General features: G+C 40.0%; 1 protein-coding gene across 3 annotated transcripts in view; it reads left to right on the top strand.

The window, feature by feature from the left end:
• Positions 1 to 26,818, top strand: part of STK38 (serine/threonine kinase 38) — a 41,355-nt gene that overhangs the window by 12,950 nt on the left and 1,587 nt on the right. For all 3 annotated transcript variants that reach the window (XM_055330020.1, XM_055330018.1, XM_055330019.1), the window contains exons 3-12: positions 5,796 to 5,847; positions 6,709 to 6,831; positions 8,783 to 8,866; positions 13,031 to 13,154; positions 15,475 to 15,629; positions 18,593 to 18,695; positions 19,700 to 19,761; positions 24,763 to 24,880; positions 25,931 to 26,054; positions 26,256 to 26,351. In XM_055330020.1, the coding sequence (XP_055185995.1) occupies positions 5,796 to 5,847; positions 6,709 to 6,831; positions 8,783 to 8,866; positions 13,031 to 13,154; positions 15,475 to 15,629; positions 18,593 to 18,695; positions 19,700 to 19,761; positions 24,763 to 24,880; positions 25,931 to 26,054; positions 26,256 to 26,351 (1,041 nt within the window). The remainder of the gene's footprint in view (positions 1 to 5,795; positions 5,848 to 6,708; positions 6,832 to 8,782; positions 8,867 to 13,030; positions 13,155 to 15,474; positions 15,630 to 18,592; positions 18,696 to 19,699; positions 19,762 to 24,762; positions 24,881 to 25,930; positions 26,055 to 26,255; positions 26,352 to 26,818) is intronic.

Below are 26,818 nucleotides of genomic sequence, written 5' to 3'. Positions count from 1 at the left end.
CCTACAAGTGTCAGTTTTATTTAAGTCCTAGGGATGAGTAAGTCTTGACCTTTGAATGTTGTTCACTGATTAGATGTATCAGTCAAACCAAAGTAATTTGTTGAGTTGTATGTATATATGTATGTATGTATTTATTTATTTATTTTGAGCACGCACCAGGGAGGGGCAGAGAAGGAGGGATAGCAGACTCAGTGCTGAGCATGGAGCTGACCTGGGGCTCGATCTCAGGGCCTTGAGTTCATGGCCTGAGCCAAAACCAAGAGTCATACACTTAACCTACTGTACCACCCCGGCACCCCAATTTGTTGAGATTTTTAAAAAATCTGTGTAATATTTATTTTTAGGATATTTCTTGAGAATATTTTCAATTTTAATCATAGAAATAACAACTAGTGCTTATTTCTATACTATTTTTACTGGATTTTCAAATGTCTCATCAACAGAAATTAGAAATATTGTCTGGTCAACTCTCATAGAATGGACTAGCCCTTTTCTCCTATCCCTGGAACCTCTGAATCAAGATGTGCTGTGAGGTGAACTGAAATTAATCTTAGCAGAGGGAGCTAATTACACATAGTCATGAATGTGTCTGCACATCATTACATACTCTGATTTTCTTTTTCTTACCATTTGGAAACATAAATTTTATAAAGTTGGTGTGTACAAAGCACTATTAGTAGAAAAGAAGGATTCAGATATGGGCCATCCCTTCAAAGGAACTTACTGTCTCATGAGAGGTGGGCTCACATGCAAGTAAATGGAGTTCATGGAAGGCCATGATGGAGTTAGGTTGAGTGTGGCCTGTAAGTGTGAAAGTGGCCAACCTCTTTCCTGGGGTTCTGCTCTGGAACATTGGAGTTGAGTGCAAGAGTGACTTCACCAAAGCTTGGAGTGTTAGCTAAACTGGCTCTTCAATCAGAGACATACCAGTGGAGGGGCCTGCTTTTCTTTTTTGTTATGAACGAACACTTTTAAACACACACATAGAAAGATTAATACAATGAACCCCTGTATATTCATCCCTCAGATTCAGAAATTATCAAGATTTTGCTAAATTTGTTTCATCTGTTCCATTTTATTTTTTCTTGCTGTGTGTTTTATTTTATTTTTTATTTTTATTTTTTAATTATTTATTTATTTATGATAGTCACACAGAGAGAGAGAGGCAGAGACACAGGCAGAGGGAGAAGCAGGCTCCATGCACCGGGAGCCTGATGTGCGATTCGATCCTGGGTCTCCAGGATCGCGCCCTGGGCCAAAGGCAGGCGCCAAACTGCTGCACCACCCAGGGATCCCTTGCTGTGTGTTTTAAAGCAAATTTCAAACATTTATGATTTCTTTTTTTAATTATCTATCTATCTATCTATCTATCTATCTATTTATTTATTTATGAGGGACACAGAGACAGAGAGAGAGAGAGAGAGGCGGGAGCGGGGGCAGAGATACAGGCAGAGGAAGAAGCAGGCTCCACGCAGGGAGCCCGACGCGGGACTCGATCCCAGTCTCCAGGATCACACCCCAGGCCAAAGGCAGCGCCAAACTGCTGAGCCACCAGGGCTGCCCAAGCATTTATGATTTCAATCCTATGTATTTCAGTGTACATCTCTACAAATAGGCCATTTACTTGTGTCATTGCAATGCCACCATGAATCTAACAAAGTTAACAGTAATTTCTTCATGTCATCTCATAGAGGATGTCACTAGTAAGCCTCATTTTAGGTTATGCTTGCCATTTTGGGGGTCTTTAAGGTCTTCATTGGCTTGGGCCCAATAAATTATTACCATGGAGAATTCTGCATGATAGGCTTTTTCTGGATACTTTTTCTAATGAAAGAATCTGATTGTGTTCAAGGAGTTGATTCTAATAACTTTACCCTCAGGTAGGTATTCTACAGAAACCCATTTAATTACTCTTGCAAGTATACTCAAGCTACGGAAAACTTCTTAGTTTGAATTAAGATTTAAATATAGTCAGAAGCAACTGTCTCTGGGTCATACTTTGTATGATAGCATATTGGACTTCCCACTCTGGTATGGTCATTCAAAAAAAATATAGTCAGAAAGTATGATGGTGTTTGATATTCAAGGCACAAAAAGAGCTGACCATGGTGGAGTTATAGTTCTTGCCATGATGTTTGTTTTTTTTTTCTTTCTTTTTCTTTCTTTTTCTTTTTCTCTTTTTCTTTCTTCTTTCCTTCCTTCCTTCCTTCCTTCCTTCCTTCCTTCCTTCCTTCCTTCCTTCCTTCCTTCCTTCCTTCCTTCCTTCCTTCCTTCCTTCCTTCCTTCCTTCCTTCTTGATTTTATTTATTTGACAGAGCACAAACAGAGGGAGTGACAGAGGGAGAGGGAGAAGGAGGCTCCTTACTGGGCAGGGAGCTCCATGCAGGGCTCAATCCCAGGATTCTGGGATCATGACCTGAGCCGAAGGCAGACACTTAACTGACTGAGCCTCCCAGGTGCCCCTCTTTGATTATTTTTACTTCAACTAATTTACTTATACTCCTGAAAGTACCAGCAGTATAGCCTTATCCTTTTAACACACATGCAAACAAAGATGTGTATCATAAAATATTGTGGGAACTCAGAGAAGTGAAGTAGGCAGACTGGGAACCATGTAGGGTTTTTTTGTTTTTTGTTTTTTAAAGATTTTATTTATTTATTCATGAGAGACACACACACAGAGAGAGAAAGAGACAGAGACATAGGCAGAGGGAGAAGCAGGCTCCATGCAGGAAGCCTGATGTGGGACTTGATCCCAGGACTCTGGGATCATGCCCTGAGCCAAAGGCAGATGCTCAACTGCTGAACTACTCAAGTATCTCCATGTGGGTGCTTTTTAAAAAGATTTTTCTTTTTTTTTTTTTTAAATATTTTATTTATTTATTTATGAGAGACACACACACAGAGAGAGGCATAGACACAGGCAGAGGGAGAAGCAGGTTCCATGCAGGAAGCCTGATGTGGGAATCGATCCCGGGAGTCCAGGATCATGCCCTGAGCTGAAGGCAGGCCCTAAACCGCTGAGCCACCCAGGGATCCCTAAAAAGATTTTTCATCAGGGTTAGAGTAGATTTTTTCACTTCCTGAGAGCTTGGACACAAATTGTTATATGTCATCTGATCCTGTGGATTTTTTTTTTAATATTTTATTTAGTTATTCATGAGAGAGACAGAGACATAGGCAGAGGGAGAAGCAGGCTCCAAGCAGGGAGCCCAATGTGGGACTCGATCCCGGGACTCCAGGATCACGCCCTGGGCAGAAGGCAGGTGTTAAATTGCTGAGCCACCCAGGGATCCCCATGATCCTGTGGATTTGTAATATGATTTCTAACACAATACAAATTTTAATTACTATTATTGCAATATTATTTACTGACCAAAATTAATCTCATTACCTTTCCATGGTCCTTTCTCTGTGTTTCCTGTCTTGGTTGGTGGCATCATTCCCCCCCCCCCCCATGAGAAAGTCTAAGATTTTTCCTTTGACTTCTACTACCAGTTAGTCATCTTTGTAGTAACCCCCTTTACTTCATTCTGGGTTTCCAGCTCTTGGTCCAGATCTTGACTCTGAAGAATCATTAGGAGAGCTTTCAATTTGCCTTAGTCTTTGTTTGTTGCTTTCCCAGCCAATCCATCAGCTCCTTACTGCTGGCTGTCATTTTAAAACAGAAATCTCATCACATCACTCCTTTACACACCAACCCCTGGCTTGGTCTGTAGCTCTTAGTTGTCTACAGACCGAGCCAGCCCTCTTAGTGTGACACATGAGGTGCTGTGTGCCTCCGCCACATTAGACTACATGCTGTTGCTTCATGTATTTCCTACTTTCTTTTCTTTTTTCTTTTTTTTTTAAAGATTTATTTATGTATTTGAGAGAGTGACAATGTGCATGCCCACAGATTGCGGAGAGGGAGAGGGAGAGGGAGAGCAAGTCGTTTTTTTTTTTTTACATTTATTTATGATAGTCACACACAGAGAGAGAGAGAGAGGCAGAGACACAGGCAGAGGGAGAAGCAGGCTCCATGCACCGGGAGCCCGACGTGGGATTCGATCCCGGGTCTCCCGGATCGCGCCCTGGGCCAAAGGCAGGCGCCAAACCGCTGCGCCAGCCAGGGATCCCAGAGGGAGAGCAAGTCTTAAGCAGACTCTGTGCCTAGCTGGAGCCTGACTCGGCCTGATCCAATGACCTTGAGGTCACGACCCCAACTGAAAACCAAGAGTCGGGCGCTCAACTGGCTGTGGCACCCCAGCACCCTATATTCCCTACTTACATTCTTCCCTGCTCAGTCCACATTGCCTGTTATCTGGAATGCTGATAAGGGATAGAGATCCCAGCCAATGTGCTTTCGTTTATTATGCGAAATAAATACAGGTGGAATCAGTTATAAGGAAGTTTTTCTTGTGTCTTTGAGTTTTATCAAGTCAGTATGAGACTATAGATCAAAAATATTCATGGATGGGGATTCCTGGGTGGCTCAGCAGTTTAGCACCTACCTTTGGCCCAGGGCGTGATCCTGGAGACCTGGGATTGAGTCCCACGTTGAGCTCCCTGCATGGAGCCTGCTTCTCCCTCTGCCTGTGTCTCTGCCTCTCTCTCTCTCTCTCTGTGTGTGTGTGTGTCTCTCATGAATAAATAAATAAAATCTTAAAAAAAAAATATTCGTGGGGCAGCCCCGGTGGCTCAGCGGTTTAGCACTGCCTGCAGCCCAGGGCGTGATCCTGGAGACCCTGGGTCGAGTCCCGCTTCGGGCTCCCTGCGTGGAGCCTGCTTCTCCCTCTGCCTGTGTCTCTGCCTCTCATTCTCTCTCTGTGTTTCTATGAATAAATAAATAAAATCTTAAAAAAATATTCGTGGATGCAGTTTTTAAAGTTTAATACTCTAGGGATTTAGAGCCTTAAATTTTTTTTTTAAATATTTTATTTATTTATTCATAGAGACACAGCTAGAGAGAGAGGCAGAGACATAGGCAGAAGGAGGAGCAGGCTCCATGCACCGGGAACCCGACGTGGGATTCGATCCCGGGTCTCCAGGATCGCGCCCTGGGCCAAAGGCAGGCGCCAAACCGCTGCGCCACCCAGGGATCCCTAGAGCCTTAAATTTTAACAGTGGTGCCAGTTGCCTGTTTTGATCATTCCTGCCCCCCCTTGAATCTCTAAATTCTGCCTTTACTATTGTTTATCACTCTTTGCCTGTGTACGGAGGGGGAGGAAGATGTAAAAATAAAGGAAGTAGATTTCAGTTAGGGACAGAGAGACATCCTGATAGAAGAGGTTATCAAACACCAGCTGTTTGTGGTTTGCTAAGGAGGAAATACTTTTAAAAAAGAGAGAGAACTTTTCATTTTGAAATAGGATTCTTTGTTGCATTAATGTCTTATATAGTCTTTTTCAAAATGTAGAATTAAAGGGTGGGGATCTTTTTAGTTGTCTTAGTAACTAAAATTTTTTTTTTAAAGATTTATTTTTGAGAGAGAGGGTGTGTATGCATGAGTAGAGAGGGCAGGGCGGAGTTGGGGGAGGGGGCAGGGGAGAGGGAGACAGATAGTCTTTATAAACAGATTCCTTGCTGAGGGTGGAGCCTGATGTGGGGCTCTGTCTCACAACTCTGAGATCATGACCTGAGCTGAAACCAAGAGTTGGTAACCCAACAGACTTCACCACCCAGGCAGCCCTGTAATTGTTTTAATGAGGCATTTTGAGATTTACCTGTTTATATCATTAAAAAGATACTATGTTTATATAGACTTTTCAGAAAAGTATTCAGTTGTTATTTCAAATATCTTTATTTATTTTTAGACAAAAGAAGTTAGAAAAAGTGATGGAAGAAGAAGGCCTAAAAGATGAAGAGGTAATTCATATTTTGGAAATTTTTCCTTGAACCCAGCATGGCAGATCTTGCCCAGCAAGTTGTTAGCCTTGGTGCATAGGGAAAGGGTCTTGGCTTAGTAACAGAGGAACTTATGAGAGCTGGTTTACTTTTGGATTTAGGTATTTATGCAAAGGGAGAAATTAATTACTAAGTACCAGGGAGAAGAATATTTATCTAGGCACAATTATAGTAAATTAACTAGATTTAGAATTCTAAGAAAGAGATGAGATCACATTAAAATTTAAAAAAGCAAATTATAGCATATTTACAGAAATCATGGGAAAGTCTTTAAGAAGTGGTGCCAATTTCTGAAATCATTATCAAGGCAAAATATCAAATCAGCTCTTCCCCCAATGCCTACAGATGCGGTAGGAAAAAATACAGTTAAGAAACTATGCAAAGAACCGAAATGAGAGTGGAAATGCTTTCAAAAATAGGAATGAATCATAGAATCCAGGAAAACCCAAAAAACCCCAACAAACCCAGAAGGAAATTTAAAAAAGCTCATACCCTTTTATTTTATATGCAGAAATTAAAGGAAAACATTGATTGTTTATTCTTCCTTCATTAGAAAAGTTCAAATAGTTGATTGCCAAAGTTGGTAGAGTCCTCAGAGGAGGCAGGCACCCATCTGTTCTCTATGGTTTGGTTATTGTGTCCAAATGCTGGGGAGGGGAGATTTGACCTCTTAAGGGTTCTTCTGTGAGGCTTTCATGTGTGAGAAGGTTGTGTGCTTAGTCTGTGTGGCCCTGCTTTCCAATCACAAATAAGACTGTTAAGGAGTTGCAGTGTTTCAGTTCCTCCCCTTCCCACCTCTCTTTCCCTTTATTTAAACATTAGAAGCGACTGAGGAGATCTGCGCATGCTCGGAAGGAAACAGAATTTCTTCGTTTGAAGAGAACAAGACTTGGATTGGAAGATTTTGAGTCCTTAAAAGTGATAGGCAGAGGAGCATTTGGTGAGGTAAAAACACTAAAGCTACTTATCAGATATAAAAACACCACAGAACTTTGAAGCTGCTGCATATTCATGATTGTTAATAGAACTGAAATATGGGGTAGATAGGTCAGGCATGCCAGCCCCACATTGTAACTGCTCTGTCTGTCCTTTCTTTCTTTCCCCCTCCCCTGTCCCAGATCTCTGATTATTCTTCTGTTTTGCCAGAGATGATGTTGATGTTCTAAGTATTGATCTAGAGGGAGAGTTGAAAGGTAGAAGGAAATCAATATTTATTATTTACTGAGTGCTTCTCTCCTACAAGAACTCATTTTATGGATGATGAAATTAAGACTCAAGGGGGATATATAATGTTCTGTTGTCACATGGCCATTGAGCAGTAGCCCCAGAAGTTGGGCCCAGGAATTCCTGGATTTTTTCTTAAAGTTTTTTTTTTTTTTTTTTTTTTTTTAAGATTTTATTTATTTATTCATGTGAGACACAGAGAGAGGCAGAGACACAGGCAGAGGCTCCCCACGGGGAGCCCGATATGGGACTCGATTCCAGGACCCTGGGATCACAGCCTGAGCCAGAGGCAGATACTCAACCACTGAGCCACTCAGGCATCCCTTTCTTAAAGTTTTTAATCACCCAGTGCTCATGATGACAAAGTGCTCTCCTTAATCCCCATCACCTATTTTCACCCATCCTCCTGCTCACCTCCCCTATGGTAACCATCAGTTTATTCTCTATAGTTGAGTGTCTGTTTCTTGGTTTGTCTCTCTCTTTTTCCTCCTTAACCCATTTGTTTTGTATCTTAAAGGAGTTCCTGATCTTACATAAGCTCTTGCTTTTCCCAGCATCACACTGCCTCTCTAAGAGCAAACTAACAGCATATCTGTACCCTTCATTTCTTCCCCCAGATTGCTATTGCTCTGAAAATAGTTCCAGGAGACAGAATTTATAGAAATAGGTTATGCAGATAGTGGTAGAGAGCTGAAAGCATCTGTAGCTTTGTCCTACCTGGTCTCGTAGATGCATCCTGCTAGGTCATAAGGGCAGTCTGGTGGGGAGGGTTTGAATGAGCCCATGTGAGGTCATCATCGTTAATGGTAAACACCCAAAGTAGACTACTTACTGATGCAATAGTTTCATTAACTTTGTATAAAAGGAGTAGCATATTATTAAAAACCCATACCTAGGGGAAATGTGAGTACCTACTGAGAAGCACAAGTCAAAAAATTAAATTGATCCCTCAGTGTTCAGAATCCCTGTTGGCTCCTGGGGAGAGGGAAAGGTATGGTACTCCCTCTGAAAGGACTGTTTAGTGAGGAAGGGACATCAGACTCAGGAAAAACCGGAAGAAAGGTACAGGGAGAAGAAAGCATACATGTCTTATGGGGGTAGGGGGAGGATGTGTGGGGACTTGCCAAGAGATTTGTCTTTGGGTTGATAGACCATTAGTTTTCTTTTCATCATAAAATTATCTGTTCTTTCTAAAAACATTGGAAGATAAAGAGAAAGGAAAACTGCATAAAACTCCATTTCCCTAATTATACCTTTTAGATTTTTTCCTTCTTGACGTTTTTCCTACCCATAAGCTTTTACTGTTGTTTTGAACATTGTTGTAATCGATTCCTTAGGTTTTCTGAGCTGACTGGATTGATATGTGGCATGGGTATAATGAATCCTTAAATTTGAAAGTGAGGGTTTTAAATTAGATGGATTTATTCAAAGAAGGAGTGAAACCTGTTCAGATGTGGAGATGTTTGAGAATGTTTTCAGGGATGACTTCATGATATATAATAAATATATCCATTCTGGAACATTAAAAAAGTGCTTTTTTCTGCTTTGTTATTGCTGGTTGCTTGTATTAATAGTGTAATACTTTTTTGGTTTAAATTATTTCTTAAAACACATGAAAGCATTAGCATGGCATTGTGAACTTTTGACTTGACATTTCTTTTATAACTTTTAGGTGCGGCTTGTTCAGAAGAAAGATACAGGGCATGTGTATGCAATGAAAATACTCCGTAAAGCAGATATGCTTGAAAAAGAGCAGGTAAACCACAATTGTAGGAGTGATTTTAGTCAGCTGATAAATTTTGTGTCATGTAAAACTGTTCTTTTTGTTTATTTGAAATGTATTTTATTACAGTCTTCTTTAGCACTGATTGATGTATGAATGTACATATAATTACTTTTCTTTCCCCAATGAAGAAGCAGTTACATATATTTTAAAAGTACAACTAATGCCTTATGTTGTATGGTCTTTTAAACGTTGAAAACCTATTAGAAGCATCTGCTGTTCGTGTCTCCCATTTGATCACAAGCTGTGGTTGTCATGAGGAGCCTGTTTTTGAGGTCACCCTTGCTGTGGTACCGTGTTCCTACTGAATGCTGAGAGAAATTGTATATATATACCTTGGAACTGAGACTTAGGAATTAGCAAACTAAAATGTGTCTTAATACGCTTCATTCTGTACACTCGAACCAAAGTTGGGTCTTCTGACCTGCTCATTATTACCCAAGAAAGGAGACCCGCTCATTATTACCCAAGAGAGGAGACCAGTCTTCATTCTGAGTGAATTTGAAAAAACCTAATGCAAACGGCAGAGCAGTGCAAATTCTCCTTTAAGGAGTAAGAACGCTTTCTAAAACCTAAACCTACTTTGCATATAGATTTAAAAGATGCAGAAATACTTTATGCAAAATAAAATGTTAAATATTGGACAGTATGTTAAAAACAAAAATGCAGCCTTTCTGTAAATCTAATATCATTCAGCAGTTTGCTTAAGAATAGATTGTAGTGGGTGATGCCTGCATAGGTCCTGTAAAGGATCAGATGCCCTAGGAGAGAACAGAGAGACTGTGGCAAGGGGAGCTCTGGGTATAGAGTGTAAGAGCAGGGATGGAGACCAGCCCCACACCCAACCCCTTTCTGCCTCATGAAAGGAGGCATAATCACTAAGGCTTCTCTGTCCTTCTTTTAAGTGCCAGTCACCATTTGGAGTTTTTATTTTCTCTTTAATTTTCGTGTATTATCCATAAGCTTAGACTCATGGGAATTTTGGTTGAGAGTATCAAATACTCTGGCAGTGAACCTTCAGACACCATAGCTTATGCTAATACCAACCTCATTCAGAATGCTCAAGAGCCCTGTTTGTGTATTATCTAAAAATTAGTGTGCACTATGGGTGTAGGCACTGAAAGAGTTTCAGTCTTGGAAAGGGAAAAGCACAACTGTATGGATTAGTCACTATACTTTGTATTTCACAAGTAAGCTTTATTTTTACAAGACCTATTTCCTGTAGTTTTAACCAACGCTCGAAATGTTTCTTTATCAAAGAATGTTCAGAATCAAATTGTAAAAAGAAGTGTGCATCATGACTTTCACTTATTGATCCTTCATAGTTCCAGTTGCCCAGAATAGTCACAGATTATGATCCAAACATATGGTGTAAAATATTTTTTCAAGTTGTACTTTCTTCAAAAATCATTTTCGAAAGTTTTCCTACATGAGAGTAGAGGGACTTTGTGAAAATTAGGGTTTTTATTTTTTATTTATTTTTTAAAGATTTTATTTATTTATTCATAGAGATGCAGAGAGAGAGAGAGAGAGAGAGAGAGAGAGAGAGAGAGAGAGAGAGGCAGAGACACAGGCAGAGGGAGAAGCAGGCTCCATGCAGAGAGCCTGACGTGGGACTCGATCCAAGGTCTCCAGGATCACGCCCTGGGCTGCAGGCGGCACTAAATCGCTGCACCACCAGGGCTGCCCAAAATTAGGGTTTTTAAACAGTACATTAACTGAATTGTTAGCTCACCTTGCTGCTGGACTCTGCTCCCTGGGTTGAATCTCAGTGTGGTCTAGTTAAAGTTTCTGGCTGTAGACATGGCCTGGATCAGCCATCTTGAAGAAGCATACTTTGTGCTAGGGTGTGAGGGGAGGTAGACCAACCAGTGCAAATCCATTACTTTTCAGTAGGACTGACAAAATTTAGATTCAGAGCCTAACTTTTTGTTAGGTAGAGTATCTTATCCATAGGAAAAGTTTTGTTTTTTTTTTTAATTTTTTTAAATTATTATTTATGATAGTCACACACAGAGAGAGAGAGAGAGAGAGAGAGAGAGAGAGGCAGAGACATAGGCAGAGGGAGAAGCAGGCTCCATGCACCGGGAGCCTGATGTGGGATTCGATCCCGGGTCTCCAGGATCGCGCCCTGGGCCAAAGGCAAGTGCCAAACCGCTGCACCACCCAGGGATCCCCATAGGAAAAGTTTTTTGTTTGCTTTTACTAAACTGAATAGGAATTAAAGCTACTCGCTGAGAGTTCAGGTTGTTATTCTCATCCTTAGGATAGAAATTTTGCTATCTGGAAAATTTTAAAGGATAAGAGACCAGCACTTAGTTTTTTCGTGTGTCTCTTACATTGCAAAAGGAAAACCTCCAGTTGTGATGCCAGTATAGTATTAGGATGGGACAAAAGATAGACTTATCTCTGCTCTTTTCTTTTAGTGTTTAGGATAGCAACTAGCATGTAACTGTCCACTCCATTAAATATTTATGGAACAAGGAAAAGGAACCTCTGATGTGAATTGCACCTCTGGTTCTTCCCTCCCTGATCCTATATTTACCTGACTCCACTACCATCTGGATCTTGAGGTTCCTAGCTGCTGTTTCAGCCCCAGGAAAGAAGGGCAAGATGTGCACAGGTTGCCTATAGCTTTCCCCTTGACAAACAGTGAATGTTGCACTCACTTCCAAGGTGAGTGATGAGTGGGAGTGGTTGTGCCTTGCTTTTTCTTTGACTCCCTCCACCAAGTAGAAGCTCTTCTCTGGAGCCAGGAGAGCAGAGGCAGGTGGAGGTTGACTTGCGCAGTCTTCACATCTGCTAATGCCAGGGGAATATCCCCAGCTGCAGTTGAGCAAGTGACATTTGTGTTTTCCACAGCTTTGCTTCTGTGGGAAAGCCGAAGAAAAGCATCTGCTCCTACGCAGCTTCTTTGTGATTTCCTAGCACTGTTTCTTAACACCCTTCTTCCATTTCCCCACCCTTGTACCCTAAATAGAGATCTACAAAAGGAAAGTTTTCTGCCACCTTGAAGCTATTTAAAAAGTTACCAAACAATTTTAGTAGAGCCTTGAAACCAAAATCTGTAAACTCAAGTGCTCTGAGGCCCACGGGAAGAATGGGGCAGGTTCCCTGTAAGATGGGAGAGAGGAGTGAGAGCTGTGTCTTACTGGAAGAGCAAGTGCCTGGCTTTGCTAAAGACATTCCAATAAAACAAGCATATAGAACACTGTATCAAACAAAACAACAGCCATGGGCTGAGTTTGCCACAGAAGTGCCAGTTTGTGAGCTATGGTACATCTTCACCTCCTAACATGGAGTAGAACTCAAGCCCTTCAACATATGTTAAGAATAAAATCTCTACTCAAGAATTGGACTGGGTCTTAATAAACATAGATCTGATTGAACTCAGTTTTACATTTTGTGACACATAAGGGGAGAGGGAGTGGGATTTGATAACACACAACAGTGTTTTGATTACTATTACATATTTAAAGTAGATAAGGTAAATTTGATAATGAAACATTATTTTAATGAAGTAATTCTGCTGGTTCTCCCAAACCTTTGGTGACTTGGTCTCAGCTAGGTAAGTTTAGTAAGAGCAGAAAACTGGCAATAGAAATTTGAATCAGTAACTTTTCTTAGGTATTCTTATATTACAATTCAGTAAGAACTGAGCAGTTAACTCTGTGAACAGCAGTGAACTGAATGCTGTGGAATAGTATTCTAGAATTGTCAACTAGGGCATTGTCATTGCTGATCTCATCGCAGACCCGAGCCAGGACTTACTTATTTAGAGAGTCTCATCTTGGGGCCTTATTTTTGTCATAAAGATTATTGGAACAAAAAGCTGTGCAAAGAATGGTAGTTTTAATTAATCAGAGGTTCAATTTATAGCACTGTGAAAGTTGCCGTTTGCATTATAGCCATTCATTGTGTTATTTTTTTTAAGCCTTTCATCACTCAGGTGTTCATGACTGAATACCTTCAAGTCAAATGTTGTCTGTTTTGAGTTCATACGTTTGCCTGAGCAGAAATTAGTTCTTTTGCATCATCACAATTTAATACTCAAACAGTATTTAAATTGTTTAAACAAATATACAGTCGAATAAAGCAGAGCAAGGCTTGTCATTAATCAAATGCGTATACCTCCAGGTTGGCCACATTCGTGCGGAGCGTGACATTCTAGTGGAGGCAGACAGTTTGTGGGTTGTGAAAATGTTCTATAGTTTTCAGGATAAGCTAAACCTCTACCTAATCATGGAGTTCCTGCCTGGAGGTAATTACTTGATGATGAAAGGTCATTTTTCCTTTTTGTTCTGTGGTTTCTCTCTCACGTCAATTAACCCTCCTTTCTACTTTTAATCGTGCTCACAAAGTTGCTTTCTATATCTTTTTTAGGTCTGTAAAGGAGGTCAGTAACCTGTCTTGTGCTGGGGTGCCTTTCTACAATTCTTAGTGCCATAAAAGTAACCTCATTCATTCTCATGATTTCAGATGGACATTTCTTTCTTTTCTTTTTCTTTTTCAATATAGGAATACAATAGGGACTCTGCTTGCTCTCCTGTCAATGGGAATCATGTATAATCAGTACCCAAGTGACCAAATTGAAGCTATTACTTTTTTTGCTTCAACTTTTTTGTTCTTTTTCTGTAACTTCTATTAATGAATGAATCTCTCATTACATTATATTAGTAGTCAGAATCAATTTCTCATATTTGAGATTTCAAGTTTTATATAACCCAGCATGTGTATCTCCTAAGACTGCTCCAAAGTAAACCCATAACAGAACATACCATCTGTTCTGGGGGAAGACAGTCTGTTTGCCAGTGAGCTGATGAGCTGTGAGCAAACTCTGGTGGCCAAAAAAGAAAACTTTTTTTCTCTTTGGTTCTATAGCAAAGCAAAATGCAACTGTAGTATAATATTTTGATCCTGTGAGAACCTTTAATTAGATCTAGGGTCATCAATTTTTAATGAACAATTAAAGAAAGTTAGGAGTCTATGTAGTAGAATGAGGAAAAACTTTTGAACATTTAGAAGCCAGTTCTTAAATAGGAATAAAACCCAGCTCAGCCACCAGCCCCTTGACACATGTCTCCTCAAGCCTTTAAGTACACCATCTTCCATAGCTTCTCATGTCTCCTGGACCCTGCCCTTTGCACTTGGTGAAGCTGGCCTGCAGAGCCATAGACCATCTGACTTGAGCTCTCTGATCATCTGGGCAAACTTGCACAGGTGAGGCCATTGGCTATTCTCCTGGGCCACAGCACTAAGGTGACATAGCTACCCTAAAGCTAGCCTGAGTGCACCATGTCTCTGGTGTGCCTCCAGATTGAATAGGTAGCTGCCAGGAGTGATTAGGGAATCCTGGTTTTCAAGTCTTGGGTCAAAAAAGAGAGCATTTTAATAAATGGTTTAATTTTTTGCCTGAGCATAAAATATCCACTCTTCCAAGAACACATGAAATTCCCCCAAAGTTATAAATGAAATTCACAAAGTGGCATGATGCTGTATTAAAATCAGAGGTTTCTTTCTCTTTTCCTTTTTTCTGACCATAAATGGCTTTATATGTAATCTAAACTGAATCTTTCCTGTTTCTCTTAGCTTTAAACTACTTATACATATTTTTTCTTTGCTTTGCTTTTTGTCTAACCATTGAGTTAGGATCAGAATCTTTTTTTTTTTTTTCCATTTTATGTTGTTGATATTAAGCAGAGATAATTAAATTTTGACTTTGCAGAAAACTAGGGAGTTTACCTTTTACCTGATAGAATACTGATACTGTGTCATAAAAGTTGCATAAAGCCTATCGGTGTATATTTAACTACCTATAATAAAACTCTGGAGAAGAAACTCCACTGATCTCGGGAGGTGTTCACTTTGCACTTTGGGGAGGCAGCCATTACGTATCTCAGTACATAGCATTTTCAGTTCCTTTTTACCTTTTGTTGACTTAAACTCTGCTACCTAAATCACACCTTTTTATGTTCAAGTGTTTTGTAAGTAGAGACTGGAGACCTTGTTTTCAGCTTTCTCATATATTTAGTTTTTGTTTGGCATTTCGACCTCTCTCTATAATAGTGGCAGTACTGCCTGTGTGGAAATGCCATTTGGTTCTAGGTTATAGAGAAGTTGGCAGGCAAAATGAAAAGTAAAGCAATTTTTTTCCCACTCCAAAAATTTACTGTAAGTAAATTGTGTGTGTGTGTGTGAGCGTGTGTGTGTGTGTGTGTGTGTGTGTGTGTGAGAGAGAGAGAGCGAGAAAGGGATTTCCTTTTTCTCTCTAAATTACAATGTAAATCAATGCTCAGTGGTCAGCATCAGGTTAGGTTAAAAACATTTTTCTCTCCTTGGCTGTGAATTTTACTTTTAAGTCTTAAGTCTTAGAGACTGTTTACCATTTCCACCCATATTGGCAGTGTGGGGTCAGTTTCTGGAACACAAAAGAGGCTTGTTTATTACTGCCTTATGTAGGCTGATAGGGAAGACCAATCTGGAAACTGGCGCTTACTTATGTATTGTGTGTATGTGTGTGTGTGTGTGTGTGTGTGTGTGTGTGTGTGTGTGTGTGGTGTCTTATATCTTCTTGTTTGCAGGGGACATGATGACCCTATTAATGAAAAAAGATACCCTGACAGAAGAGGAGACTCAGTTTTATATAGCAGAAACAGTATTAGCCATAGACTCCATTCACCAACTTGGATTCATCCACAGAGACATCAAGCCAGACAACCTTCTCCTGGACAGCAAGGTACTGTGGTAGGGGAGAAGCGTGCCTGATGTGTGTTTCCTCATCTGAGGAGTCTCTGCTTTCACAACTGTACCATTTATAATCACAGTAAGGAAGCTGGGCACTGCCTTTTGGGGTGGGGGTGGGTGGGCAGTAAGCTTGCTGTTACTTCCTTTCTCTGAAATGCATATGATTCTATAATTTGATTGAATAGTCTTTTTAAAAGTAAAGGATATTTTCAAAAATGATTAAGAGGAAAATTGACTTAGAAGCTTATTTTATGATAAAGCCAAAGATAGTCATCTTTTCCTAGCATATAATTAACTATTCAAATGCATCACCTATTGGGAACCCTTCTGTTGGCAAACCTTATTAGTTGAGGAACCAACTAAGAACCAGGAAGTAAGACAATCAAAAACAACAAAAGTCTCTCCCAAAGTTCAGGTTCCAGATCTTTTGTCCTCTGTGTAAAGAAGAGTCCTGCTCAACCTCTGAACTGCTCTGTTTGTAATTTTCTTCAGACATGCAAATGAGTTCAGTCTCTTGGTTCTTAAACTCATAGCAAATGACAAGAGAATCGCTGTGCTGCTAGATTGCTGGCTGCTCCTTGGCACGTCTCCCCACGGTCCAGAACTCACGTATTTATAAAGTGGATATATTGTTCCAGAGAAGCTCCAAAATCTTTTCCAGCTGTAAAATTTTAGGATGTTTTGTTCTATTACACAGTTGTCTGGACTGAACTTTTAAGTAGAGCAGTGAATGTGATTCTTATATTTTTCTTTTTTGCCATTTTTTAAAAGTTTTATTTATTTAAGTAATCTCTACACCCAGTATGGGGCTTGAACTCACGACTCCAAGATCAAGAGTCGCATGCTCCACTGACTCAGCCAGCCAGGTGCCCCTCTTCCTGTCTTTTGATAATTTTCTTGGGATCTTTGAAAAACTTGAACTTTTGGTATACTTTTTTTAAAAAACTTTTATCTTAAAAAAAAAAAACAAAACTTTTATCTTTCTATTTCAAAATGGCAGGAGATTTACCAAATAATTTCTTCTGGTTAGTAGCTTTTTTCTTTGTCATAAGAATATATACATAGTAGAAAATTTGGACAGTACCAAGAGTTATAAAGAAGAAAAATACCTATAATCTGATAATTCAAAGATAATTACTGTTTTGGTATAATAGCCTCAGTACCTTTTCTGTTTGTGTCTATAATTTATATACAGTTAATATCCTAAAAGCACTTTAAAAATATTAATGTATATAAATTATTCTTTAAGATTTTATTGATTTATTTGAGAGAGAGAGTATGAGCAGGGGAAGGGGCAGAGGGAGAAGAAGGCTCCCCATTGAGCAGAGAGCCTGATGAGGGGCTGAATCCCAGTGCCCTAGGACCCTGGGATCATGACTGGGGCTGAAGGTGGATGCTTAACTGACAGCCACCCAGGTGCCCCTCAAATTTTTCTTCTGTGTCATTATGTTCAGATATATTTTTAATAGAGTACTGGCCCTACTTTCTGTGGTTGGATTCAGATGCCCTGGTCCTGTATCCAAATGAATTAGTGCAGGCTTAGTTGAACCCTGTAGTCTGTGTTGAGGTCCAGCAAGCATATTGAAGGGCAAGACATTGGGGCTTCAATATAACTGAGGAGTGAGGAACCCTTGTAGGTGCACATTTGCTCTCTACAAGATGCTAGCCCAAACTTGTAGAAAAATGTTCTCACGAACAAGCTCATTTAGGTGTTCAGCCATACAGATTCTAGAAGTGAAACTGGATGTTTTGAGTTCCTGGTGCATACTTAAAAAAGCTACAAAATTCCCTGAAATTAGGCTTGATTAGCATCTGCTCCAGTACTGCTTTTTCCATTCCTGTCTTAGAGGTATCTAGGTAAAATGTAGTTTTGAGAACTATAAATTAAACTCTGGCCCTTGACTTGTACAACATATTATTTGCAGATCTCAAACAAGTGGTACCAAGTTAGCAAGCTCAAGGCTGTCTTCGTTTGGCAGTTTACGTTATTGTGCATGCATACACATGTATGCAACACACACAAGGCCAAACCTAAGGGGATTTCTTCAAAATAAAACTTGACCCACCTGGCAGGGTTTCTGTAGCCTCCTTGTATCCTGAGAAGTTTGTATGTTAAAGTATGTCTGAAGGAAGGTGGTGGAAAGACCACAGATGTTGAAATCACTGGGGCTTAACCCTTGCCATGCCACTTCTAATTGTACGACCTTGAGCAGTGTGTAGATCCCTGCACATCAGGATTCCCTCCCATAATTTTGGCTTTATTTCCATATCCACTTGAAATTTCACTACTGCAAGGACACCTACCTCTTTCTCAGGACTGGTTATGTGCACTAGGTAAGGAGCTTTATGTGCATTAATTCTCATCATTCCTACCAGGAAGATACCATTATTTCCATTTTCCAGATGAGATCAGGGGGTTGGAGAGGGTAGGTAATCCTGGTCTGGGGAGAAGGAACATAGATTGATTTCTGGCTTTGGTTCTCCCATTTCACCAGTAAGCCATTTAACAAGTCTGAGTCAGTGAAGTGCGGCTTAAGCGTTATAAATGAGATGATACATTTAAAGCATGAGGCCTGGCTCAGAGGAGGTGTGAGTGTTCCTTGAAGAGAATGATAAATCATAAGTGTCTACTTATGATTAAAATATAGTATAGCAACATTTGTCAGGAACTATGTAATAACATTCATTCTCTGTCTTTGGAATAATTTATCCCTTGGACTGTAGCCTAATGAAACAATTCAAGAGTAAAAGTTACATGAACAAAGACTTGTTCATTTATTCATTATTTAACAATCATTTGTTGAAACCATCCTCTGTACCTCTATCACAACGGTGCTTATAATCTACATCACATGAGAGTGAGAATTAGAAACATATTTTGAAGAGCCAGAAAATATAACGTCTGTTCCACATCTGAGAATGTTCATCTTCCATTACCTTATTTCTTCCCCACAGGGCCATGTGAAGCTTTCTGACTTCGGCCTTTGCACAGGACTGAAGAAAGCACATAGGACAGAATTTTATAGGAATCTGAACCACAGCCTCCCCAGTGATTTCAGTAAGTGTCAGTAGTGGTGTTAGCCTTTGTATCCCTAGAAGAGCTGTTCCCCAGGTAACCAAAATATGCAGGACGGATTAGGAGATTCTCACAACCTGAGTCTAGAGAATGAAAGTATCTTCCCAGGTGTGCCTGTGGTTTTTATTGTATGGAGAGGCAAGATGAGTGCTGCCGGATATATTAAGGTGGATGTTGGGAAGAGCCTTCTTTGGACCTCTACTGAGAAGGGGGGGATGTATATGGGGCAGGCAAGCAGTAGAGGAAAAAGTCCTGGGACCAGCTCTGGATGAGATTTATCCTAGGTACTTCTTTCTGTCATGGCAGAAAGAAATTGATCTTTGTAAGTGTTATTTTCACTCCAGCACTGTTAAACTATTAAAACTGGGATCCCTGGGTGGTGCAGCGGTTTGGCGCCTGCCTTTGGCCCAGGGCGCGATCCTGGAGACCCGGGATCGAGTCCCACGTCGGTCTCCCGGTGCATGGAGCCTGCTTCTCCCTCTGCCTGTGTCTCTGCCTCTCTCTCTCTCTCTGTGACTATCATAAATAAATAAAAATTAAAAAAAATAAACTATTAAAACTATGCAGTACAATTACAGTTCATCCTGGAGAAGGTTATGCCAAAAATGTATTCTAAATTCAGAAGTCTTTGAATACATGCTAATCATTACTCTTGGAAACTTGATGGTAATTTTGAGGAATTATGAATATCTTAGGTCTACTTTGGGACCTTCGCTTCTGATGAAACTGTATTCCCTGTAATTCTGATGAAGGCCTGTATCCTCTATGGCCGCATGACCCATGTGACTGGGTGATTCTTTGAGCTAATGCTTCAGTGACTTTGATTTGGGTTTATAGACTTGCTGGGAGGTGTGTTAGATCTAGAGTTACTGATGTACAAGCTGGAAAAGCAAGACTGAAGTCTCATGTGGCTTGAATCAGAGCCTGAAAAAATATTAAACATACCTGTCTGAACTTTGACTAGAACTTGTTCTCTCTACTTTTAGCTTTCCAGAACATGAATTCCAAAAGGAAAGCAGAAACCTGGAAAAGAAATAGACGTCAGCTAGTAAGTAATATCTGTGGCTTCCTAAATTGCTGCAAACTGAGTATGAGTAAATTTTAAAAATAGGCACAGAAATTTGCATCCAATAAATGTTGACAGCATATCTATTCCCTGCTTTTAAGATTACCTTGACAGAACACTGTCGTGTTGCCAGTGGCACCAAAGGTAGTATTTTGATGAAGGGAAGATAATTTTAGGTTGTTTTGGTTGTGACATTTTTAGTGGGGGACCTCATCCTGACCTTTTACAAGACAACCCCATTCCTTCCTATTCAATCTGTTCTCTATTTTTACGGTGTTGTAAAGGGGTTATTTTTGAATTGGAGGTCTCTCAAAATGAAACTAAGTTATAGATACCTATCCAGAGCTTTAAGGCCGCAGTTCTCAGACTTTTAAAATTTTGATTCACTTAGGCAAGTGAAGACTCTTCAGTTCACCTGCCCCACCCTTTCCTACTTTGTGGTAGAAAAGAGAACTTAGTGATAAAAATTGGAGAGAAATTTAAGGAAAGTGCTTATAACTTCCTGTATAAATAAATATATAGACAAAATTATGGGCTACAAGCTTAAAAATAAGTAACATTATTGCATTTACCTTGATATGTTGGAAGTGATTTTAAATACACAAAGTCACCAGTGAAATATTGCTGTCTAGGCAAACTTTTATTCTCATTCATTGGTTTATATCTGAAGTATAATCTTGTGTCCAAATGTCTAGTTATTGACCAGAGATAATAGAAGTGTGTATCACAATATACTTAGACTTTGCTAGAAGCCCATAGTGAATGGAATAAATGATCCTAAAGCTAAACTAACAGTTGGTCATAGAAAGCAAAAATAGCAGCTGTGGAAAATGATGGCTAACTTGGAATGATGGTCATGCACGTGTATCCTCTAGAAATTGTGGCACTTCTGCTTGTTGGTTGGTGTATACAGTAGTAACTTGGCGGGTTTGCCAAATACTTATTTGGGTCAGCCTTCTTAGTAAAATACTGATTTAGAGTTCTCTGTAGTATTTAGTAAGTCACTGGTAAGTAGTTGTCTGTCCTAGTGAAAATGGATGCCTGTAGAGTTGTTTGAAGAAAGCATCAAAAGAAAGGCTTGCATTTTTTGAGGCCCATTGGTGGGCCTCAGACCAGACCATGGTTTGAATATAATGATTTTTTTATTCAACCTGGGTCCTGGGAGAGGCATTATCTTAAACACTTCTAGAGATGTAGTAACTGAAATTCATCTTTGAGATCTTGTCCTAACATTAACTTGGGGATACTTATGGTTGGTATGTCAGTCACATCATGATCTCCTTTCCTTAGGAACTCTGATGCTCTTTAAGTGTGTGAATCTTGTATGTGGTTGAAAAACTGTTTACATAGCTTGTTGAGGGTTAGGAAATGTCAGGAACAAATTTGGTCAGATGCTTCTATTATGTCTCTCCATAGAGTAGTAGATCTTAACCTTGGCTGCACATCAGAATCACCTGGGGGACTTTAGAACCTATTGATGGCTGGGTCCTACTCCCAGAGATAGATTGAGTTGTTTTGGGGTATATAATCTGGGTATCTGGTTTTTTGAGAGGACTCTTGGTGATTTTACTGTGCAGTGAAGGTTGAGATCCTCCACTGAAGAGAACTATTTCTCAATAGCTTCTGCATTATTGGGAAACTGATATTTACCTGTGTTTTGGAAGCTAATGAAAGGTAAAAATTCTGATTTTTAAATTAAAAAAAAAAGATTTTATTTATTCATTCATGAGAGACACAGAGAGAGAAAGGGAGGCAGAGACACAGGCAGAGGGAGAAGCAGGCCCCATGCAGGGAGCCCAATGTGGGACTCGAGCCCGGGTCTCCAGGATCACACCCTGGGCCAAAGGCGGCGCTAAACCGCTGAGCCACCCGGGCTGCCCCTACACTTTTTTTAAAGTAAGCCAAGAGTTAACCTTTGGCTACAGTGCTAATATATTTACTTTTGTTTTTTAAAGTGATTTCTATGCCCACTATGGGGCTCAAACTCGCAGCCCCAAGATTAAGAGTTGCATGCTCTACCGACTGAGCCAGTCATTTCTGGTTTTGTCGTAGAAATTTCTTTAACAAAAAAAAAAAAAAAAAAAGAATTTTTTTTTTTAACAAATAAGATATACTTAATATTCAGTTTTGGTGGAATAAATCTAGTTTCTAAGTGGAAGGGTTTCTGTAGTTTCTTAACCTTTATAATTAGAATGAAAATATTTCTCGGGGAGACCACAGTCCATGTCTCAGACTTTAAAGCTTTAAAAACAACAACTGACATTTATATTAATACATGTATTTAAAAGAAAACACTATACAATTCTATCTGGAACAAATGAATTCCTACTTTATAGTATACATAACAATAAGTTGTAGATGGAAAATAAAACTTTAAAATTTTAGAGGAAAGTATAGGGTGGTATGCTCATGATCTTGGAGTAAGGAAGGATTTAAAAAAATCCTTTAATTTTAAAGGAAAATTTAACTTCTTGTTAAGATACAAGAAGTACAGATCATAAAGGAAAACTTGATTTTATTTTAAAGACAGAACCGTTCAGTATATTGAAAGACATAAACAAATGAAAAAATAAGCCACATGGTCCCACTATTTTGGGATTATGTTACAATTCACATGCATACCCTGCAACCCAGGGAGTCTACCCCTATTCATATGGTCTGGAGAAATTTGCACTTGTGAAGCAGGAGCCATATATAAGAACGTTTATTGCATTTTTTAATATCAAGAAACTGGAAATAACCCTGTGTCAGAACCCCATTGACAGGAAAGTGGTTACATTTTGGGATAGAATATTTTACAGCAGTGAAAATGAATGAATTATAGCTACATGTGACATCATGGATCAATTTTAGGAGCAAAACATGGAGAAGAAAAATCAAACAGCAGAAGACTGATGTAATGTGATACCATTTTTACAAAGCCCCAGAATAAAACCAAGATCTCATTTAGAGGGAGATGTGGGGCAAAATTAAATTTCTTTTTAAAAGCAGAGGAATGATAACAAAATTGAACCATAGGGGTTAGGAGAGGTAAGAGGACGGAATGGACAGGAGTACATGTTTAGTTCTAATGACATTGGTAATAATTCATTTCTTCAGTTGAACTCGTGGTTATTCATTTTTATTATTATGCTTCATAATTTGATAATTACACACTTTTTGGTATGTAACAAATATTACATCACTTAAAGGTCATAATAAAAATGATAATCCTCACACTGGGATAAGTTATTTCCAATATGTAAAACTATAAAGAATTAATGTCCTGGATTCATAGAGAATTCCTACGAACCAATTAAAAAAAAAAAAAAAGATAATGCAACTGAAAAACGAGTGGGCAAAGGATCTAAATGGGAATTCAGAGAAAAAAGACCTGAATGGCTTATTAGTAAATGAATATATAGTCAACCTTACTAGAAATAAAGGAAATACAAATTAAAACATCCCATTTCATATTCATCAGATTGGCAAAAATTTAAGAGTCTGTCAGAGCCAAGTGTTGGTGAGATCTGAAACATCAGGAACTCATCCCCCCTGGGGGTGTTGCAATAGGTAATAACCACTTTGGAGGACAGTTGGAAGATGTCTAGTTAAATTAGAAGATGTTTGTAATGCAAGACCCAGTGATACTCCTCCTTTAGAGAAATTCTTGCTCTAGTGCCCAGGAGGTGTCACAGGAATGTTTATTCGGGTGTTGTCATAGTGAAACATTGGAAGCAACAGAAGAATGGATAAAAAAAACACTGTGACATTTGTATAACAGAATACATTTGCAGTAGTGAAATGGGTGAATCAGAGCTACATGAATAAATCTTAAAATCATAATGTTAAGTTAAAACAAGTTGTAGCATTGTAGACTAATGAAGTGCCAAAGGAAACCCTTTATTAAAAGTTGAAATATTCAGGAGATAATATTATGTTATTTATGCAAATATGCATATAAGCATGGCACAGCAACTTCAGAGTGGTTTTGACTTCAGTAGGGGAGGAGGGAAGGGCTATCTGGTATTAATCGTTTCTATAGTTTTATGTCTTTAAAAAAAACAATTGATCTGAGACAAATATGGCAGATTATTAACTTCTCTTTAATATGGGCAGTAGGTGTTGTGTGTTGTGTTGTCTGTTGTTTTTTTTTCTGTATCTTTGCAGTATTCCATAATAAATATTTTCAAAAGACAACACATGTTATTTTCTATCTTAGAAGTTCTGTAATGTTAAAAGCACTTAGATTAGAGCCTTCTATGTGGTAAATCCTCAAATGCTGAGCACACTGGAAGGCTTTGAGTGCACATCCCCCTAGTATCATAGTCCTCATGAGAGTAGATTACTTGAGTTTAGAAAATATTCCCGTAAGAACTATTTACATAAATGAATATGTTTGGTAAATGGACATAAATCTTTAATCTGTAGGATACGACTACCTTGTAATAATAAAGCTTCCCTTTATTTAGGTTTTATCAAATTAAGGAATATTTAGTATAGAAAGAGGGATGATTTAGACAAGGTATTTCATTTTCAAACTGGCCTCTGCCACTTAACTAGTTCTCAGCCTATGAACAAAGCTGTTTTGGGCATCAGATTTTTTTTTTTTATCTGCTAATAAAGTCCTTTGCTGACTTGTGCCAGGACTACATAGGCTCAGAAGCATGTAAGAAATATGGAGCCTCGCACTCACTGGGTGCTCAGTCAGTCACAGTGCTGGTTGTTGAGATGGGTACCTTTGTCCTGATCGACCATGGGCTTTGGGTGTATTTAGGAAGGGTCTCTTGCCTTGCTGACAAAGCTTTATCGTTCATTTTGGAAGTGCTCTGGCAAATCAGACTTGCCATTGGGCTACTGGGGCCATCCATTCTGCTTGGTTAGTTTGTGGGTCCCCGTAGGTGGTGCTTGAAACTTTCTGTCTCTAGAACAGAACTCTGAGCACCGTCCTGGCTGTGCCCCCCCCCCCCCCCCCCACTCCCTGATGTATGGTACATGTTTCAGGCCTTCTCCACAGTAGGCACTCCCGACTACATTGCTCCTGAGGTGTTCATGCAGACCGGGTACAACAAGCTCTGTGATTGGTGGTCGCTTGGGGTGATCATGTATGAGATGCTCATCGGTAAGTTGCATGCTTTCAGAGGACATTTTGGTGCAACCAGAAGAGAGTCCCGTATTGATAATAGATGATTTCAGTTGAGGGTGGTCTAAGCACTTTTCTCCTCGTGTCTTTCAATGTGAATTTTCCTAAGCAGAAAGCTCTTGGCCATCAAAGAGCCAACTATGTTCTCTGGCCTCCTGCATCCTGTGGTTGCTTTGCTGATCATTTATCCTGTTCTTCCCCTATTTCATCCTCTCCTTCTAGCAGCTCTTTCAGTCACTTAAATATTCATTATATGCAGAGAGCTTTAATTGGGCATTGCCTCACATACTCTTCACTTCTTTGCTGTCCCCTTCCTCTCTCTAAGCCTTCAAAGCATGGACCCCTCTGATCTCTCTCCCTCTCCCTCTAATTTGGATGATGTGTCTGTGTATTTAGAGGACGCTCCAGGGGTGGGTGGCCATATTCCCGAGAGCACTAGGAGAGTAAATATGTCCATGGCAGTACCGAGTGCATGAGTCTGTGGATGACTAGAATGGTTTCTGGCTGTGTTGTCTTCCGGAACATCGGGTGGATGCCTGTGGAAGCGCATGAGATCTGTGTGGAGGGCATGTGGAGTAATGTGGTATGAGAGTACTTATCTCCTTATCTGTAGTTCTCAAAAAGAGGCATGGTAGTCACCTTTAAAACCTAGGCTTTTTTCTTATTCAGCTTGTTTGGCACTTTACTCATATAGGGATATTCCTGGAACAGAGTCATTTTTCAATGATGTTGTTTCATCTTTTCATTTCTTCTTTGGGCGTGGTGATTTCCACCTGTGCAACGCTTTGTATGTCCTCCTTTCTTTTCCCGGCTTCAGCTGTTAGCTGCTTCTCTTGTGGTACCAGAAGCACAAATTCACTTTGGGCTTAGAAGTTTGGGGGGAAATAAAAAATCAGTTTAGATGTTTTCTGGAATGAGTGGAAGTCCTGTGCATGTCATGGAGGGTTAAAGATAAAATCATATTAAGGGGAGTACTCTCAGATTCAAAGTTCTGGGGGTAAAAGCTCCGAAGTGCCTCTCTTATTACAGGGTACCCACCTTTCTGTTCTGAGACCCCCCAAGAGACCTATAAGAAGGTGATGAACTGGAAAGAAACTCTGACTTTTCCTCCAGAAGTTCCTATCTCTGAGAAAGCCAAGGACCTTATTTTGAGGTATTAGAGAACATCTCCCCCGCCTTTCACCCAGGTTTTTTGACATGCCAAAATTCATTTTTTTTTTAACTTAAATTATTACCTGGATCTGCCCCCTGCTGTCTCCCATTCCTCTGTTTAGGAAAGAGGGGGGGAGGTTATTCCATATCTTCTTCTAAAGAGACTACTTGAGTTTTGCTGAAAGGCCTCTGTCTTTTCCAGATTCTGCTCTGAGTGGGAACATAGAATTGGAGCCCCTGGAGTTGAGGAAATCAAAAGTAATTCTTTTTTTGAAGGCGTTGACTGGGAACATATCAGGTATATCCACATAAAGGCTTTCAGGATTATTTCCGAAAGGGTGTAATTTGCTTACCACTAATATAGAGGCCCCAGTATTGGCAAGCCAGGTAAGGGAAGAGTGCTTCGGAGGCAGCGTCCTTTCTTGATTTTCATTCTTGGCGGGGCTCAGGAGTCAGGGCTTGCTGTCGGCCATGTGCCCGGGGACATGGGGAAGCCAGCAGTTATTTCCAAAGTGAAGGGACATTTGAGTTCCGTGGTGAAGACAGCACTTTAAGCATGTTGCCCTTGCTCTTACCTAGAACACACCAACCTCTGTAGCGTCGGCCACCGGAGCCGGGGTAGGAAGGAAGGACCTGGCCCCGGTGTGGGCTGCGGGGTGTGGCCAGCGCGCCGCCTCTTGCCCCCGGCCCAGTGCTGCTTCCTCGGCATTCGGCAGTTCCCAAACAAGGTGGGGACGTTGTCCTCTCCTCATAATTGTGTTCTGT

Source organism: Nyctereutes procyonoides, unplaced genomic scaffold, assembly GCF_905146905.1.
Source record: "Nyctereutes procyonoides isolate TBG_1078 unplaced genomic scaffold, NYPRO_anot_genome, whole genome shotgun sequence".
Lineage (NCBI taxonomy): Eukaryota > Metazoa > Chordata > Mammalia > Carnivora > Canidae > Nyctereutes > Nyctereutes procyonoides.
This window is presented reverse-complemented; position numbering and strand designations above follow the sequence as displayed.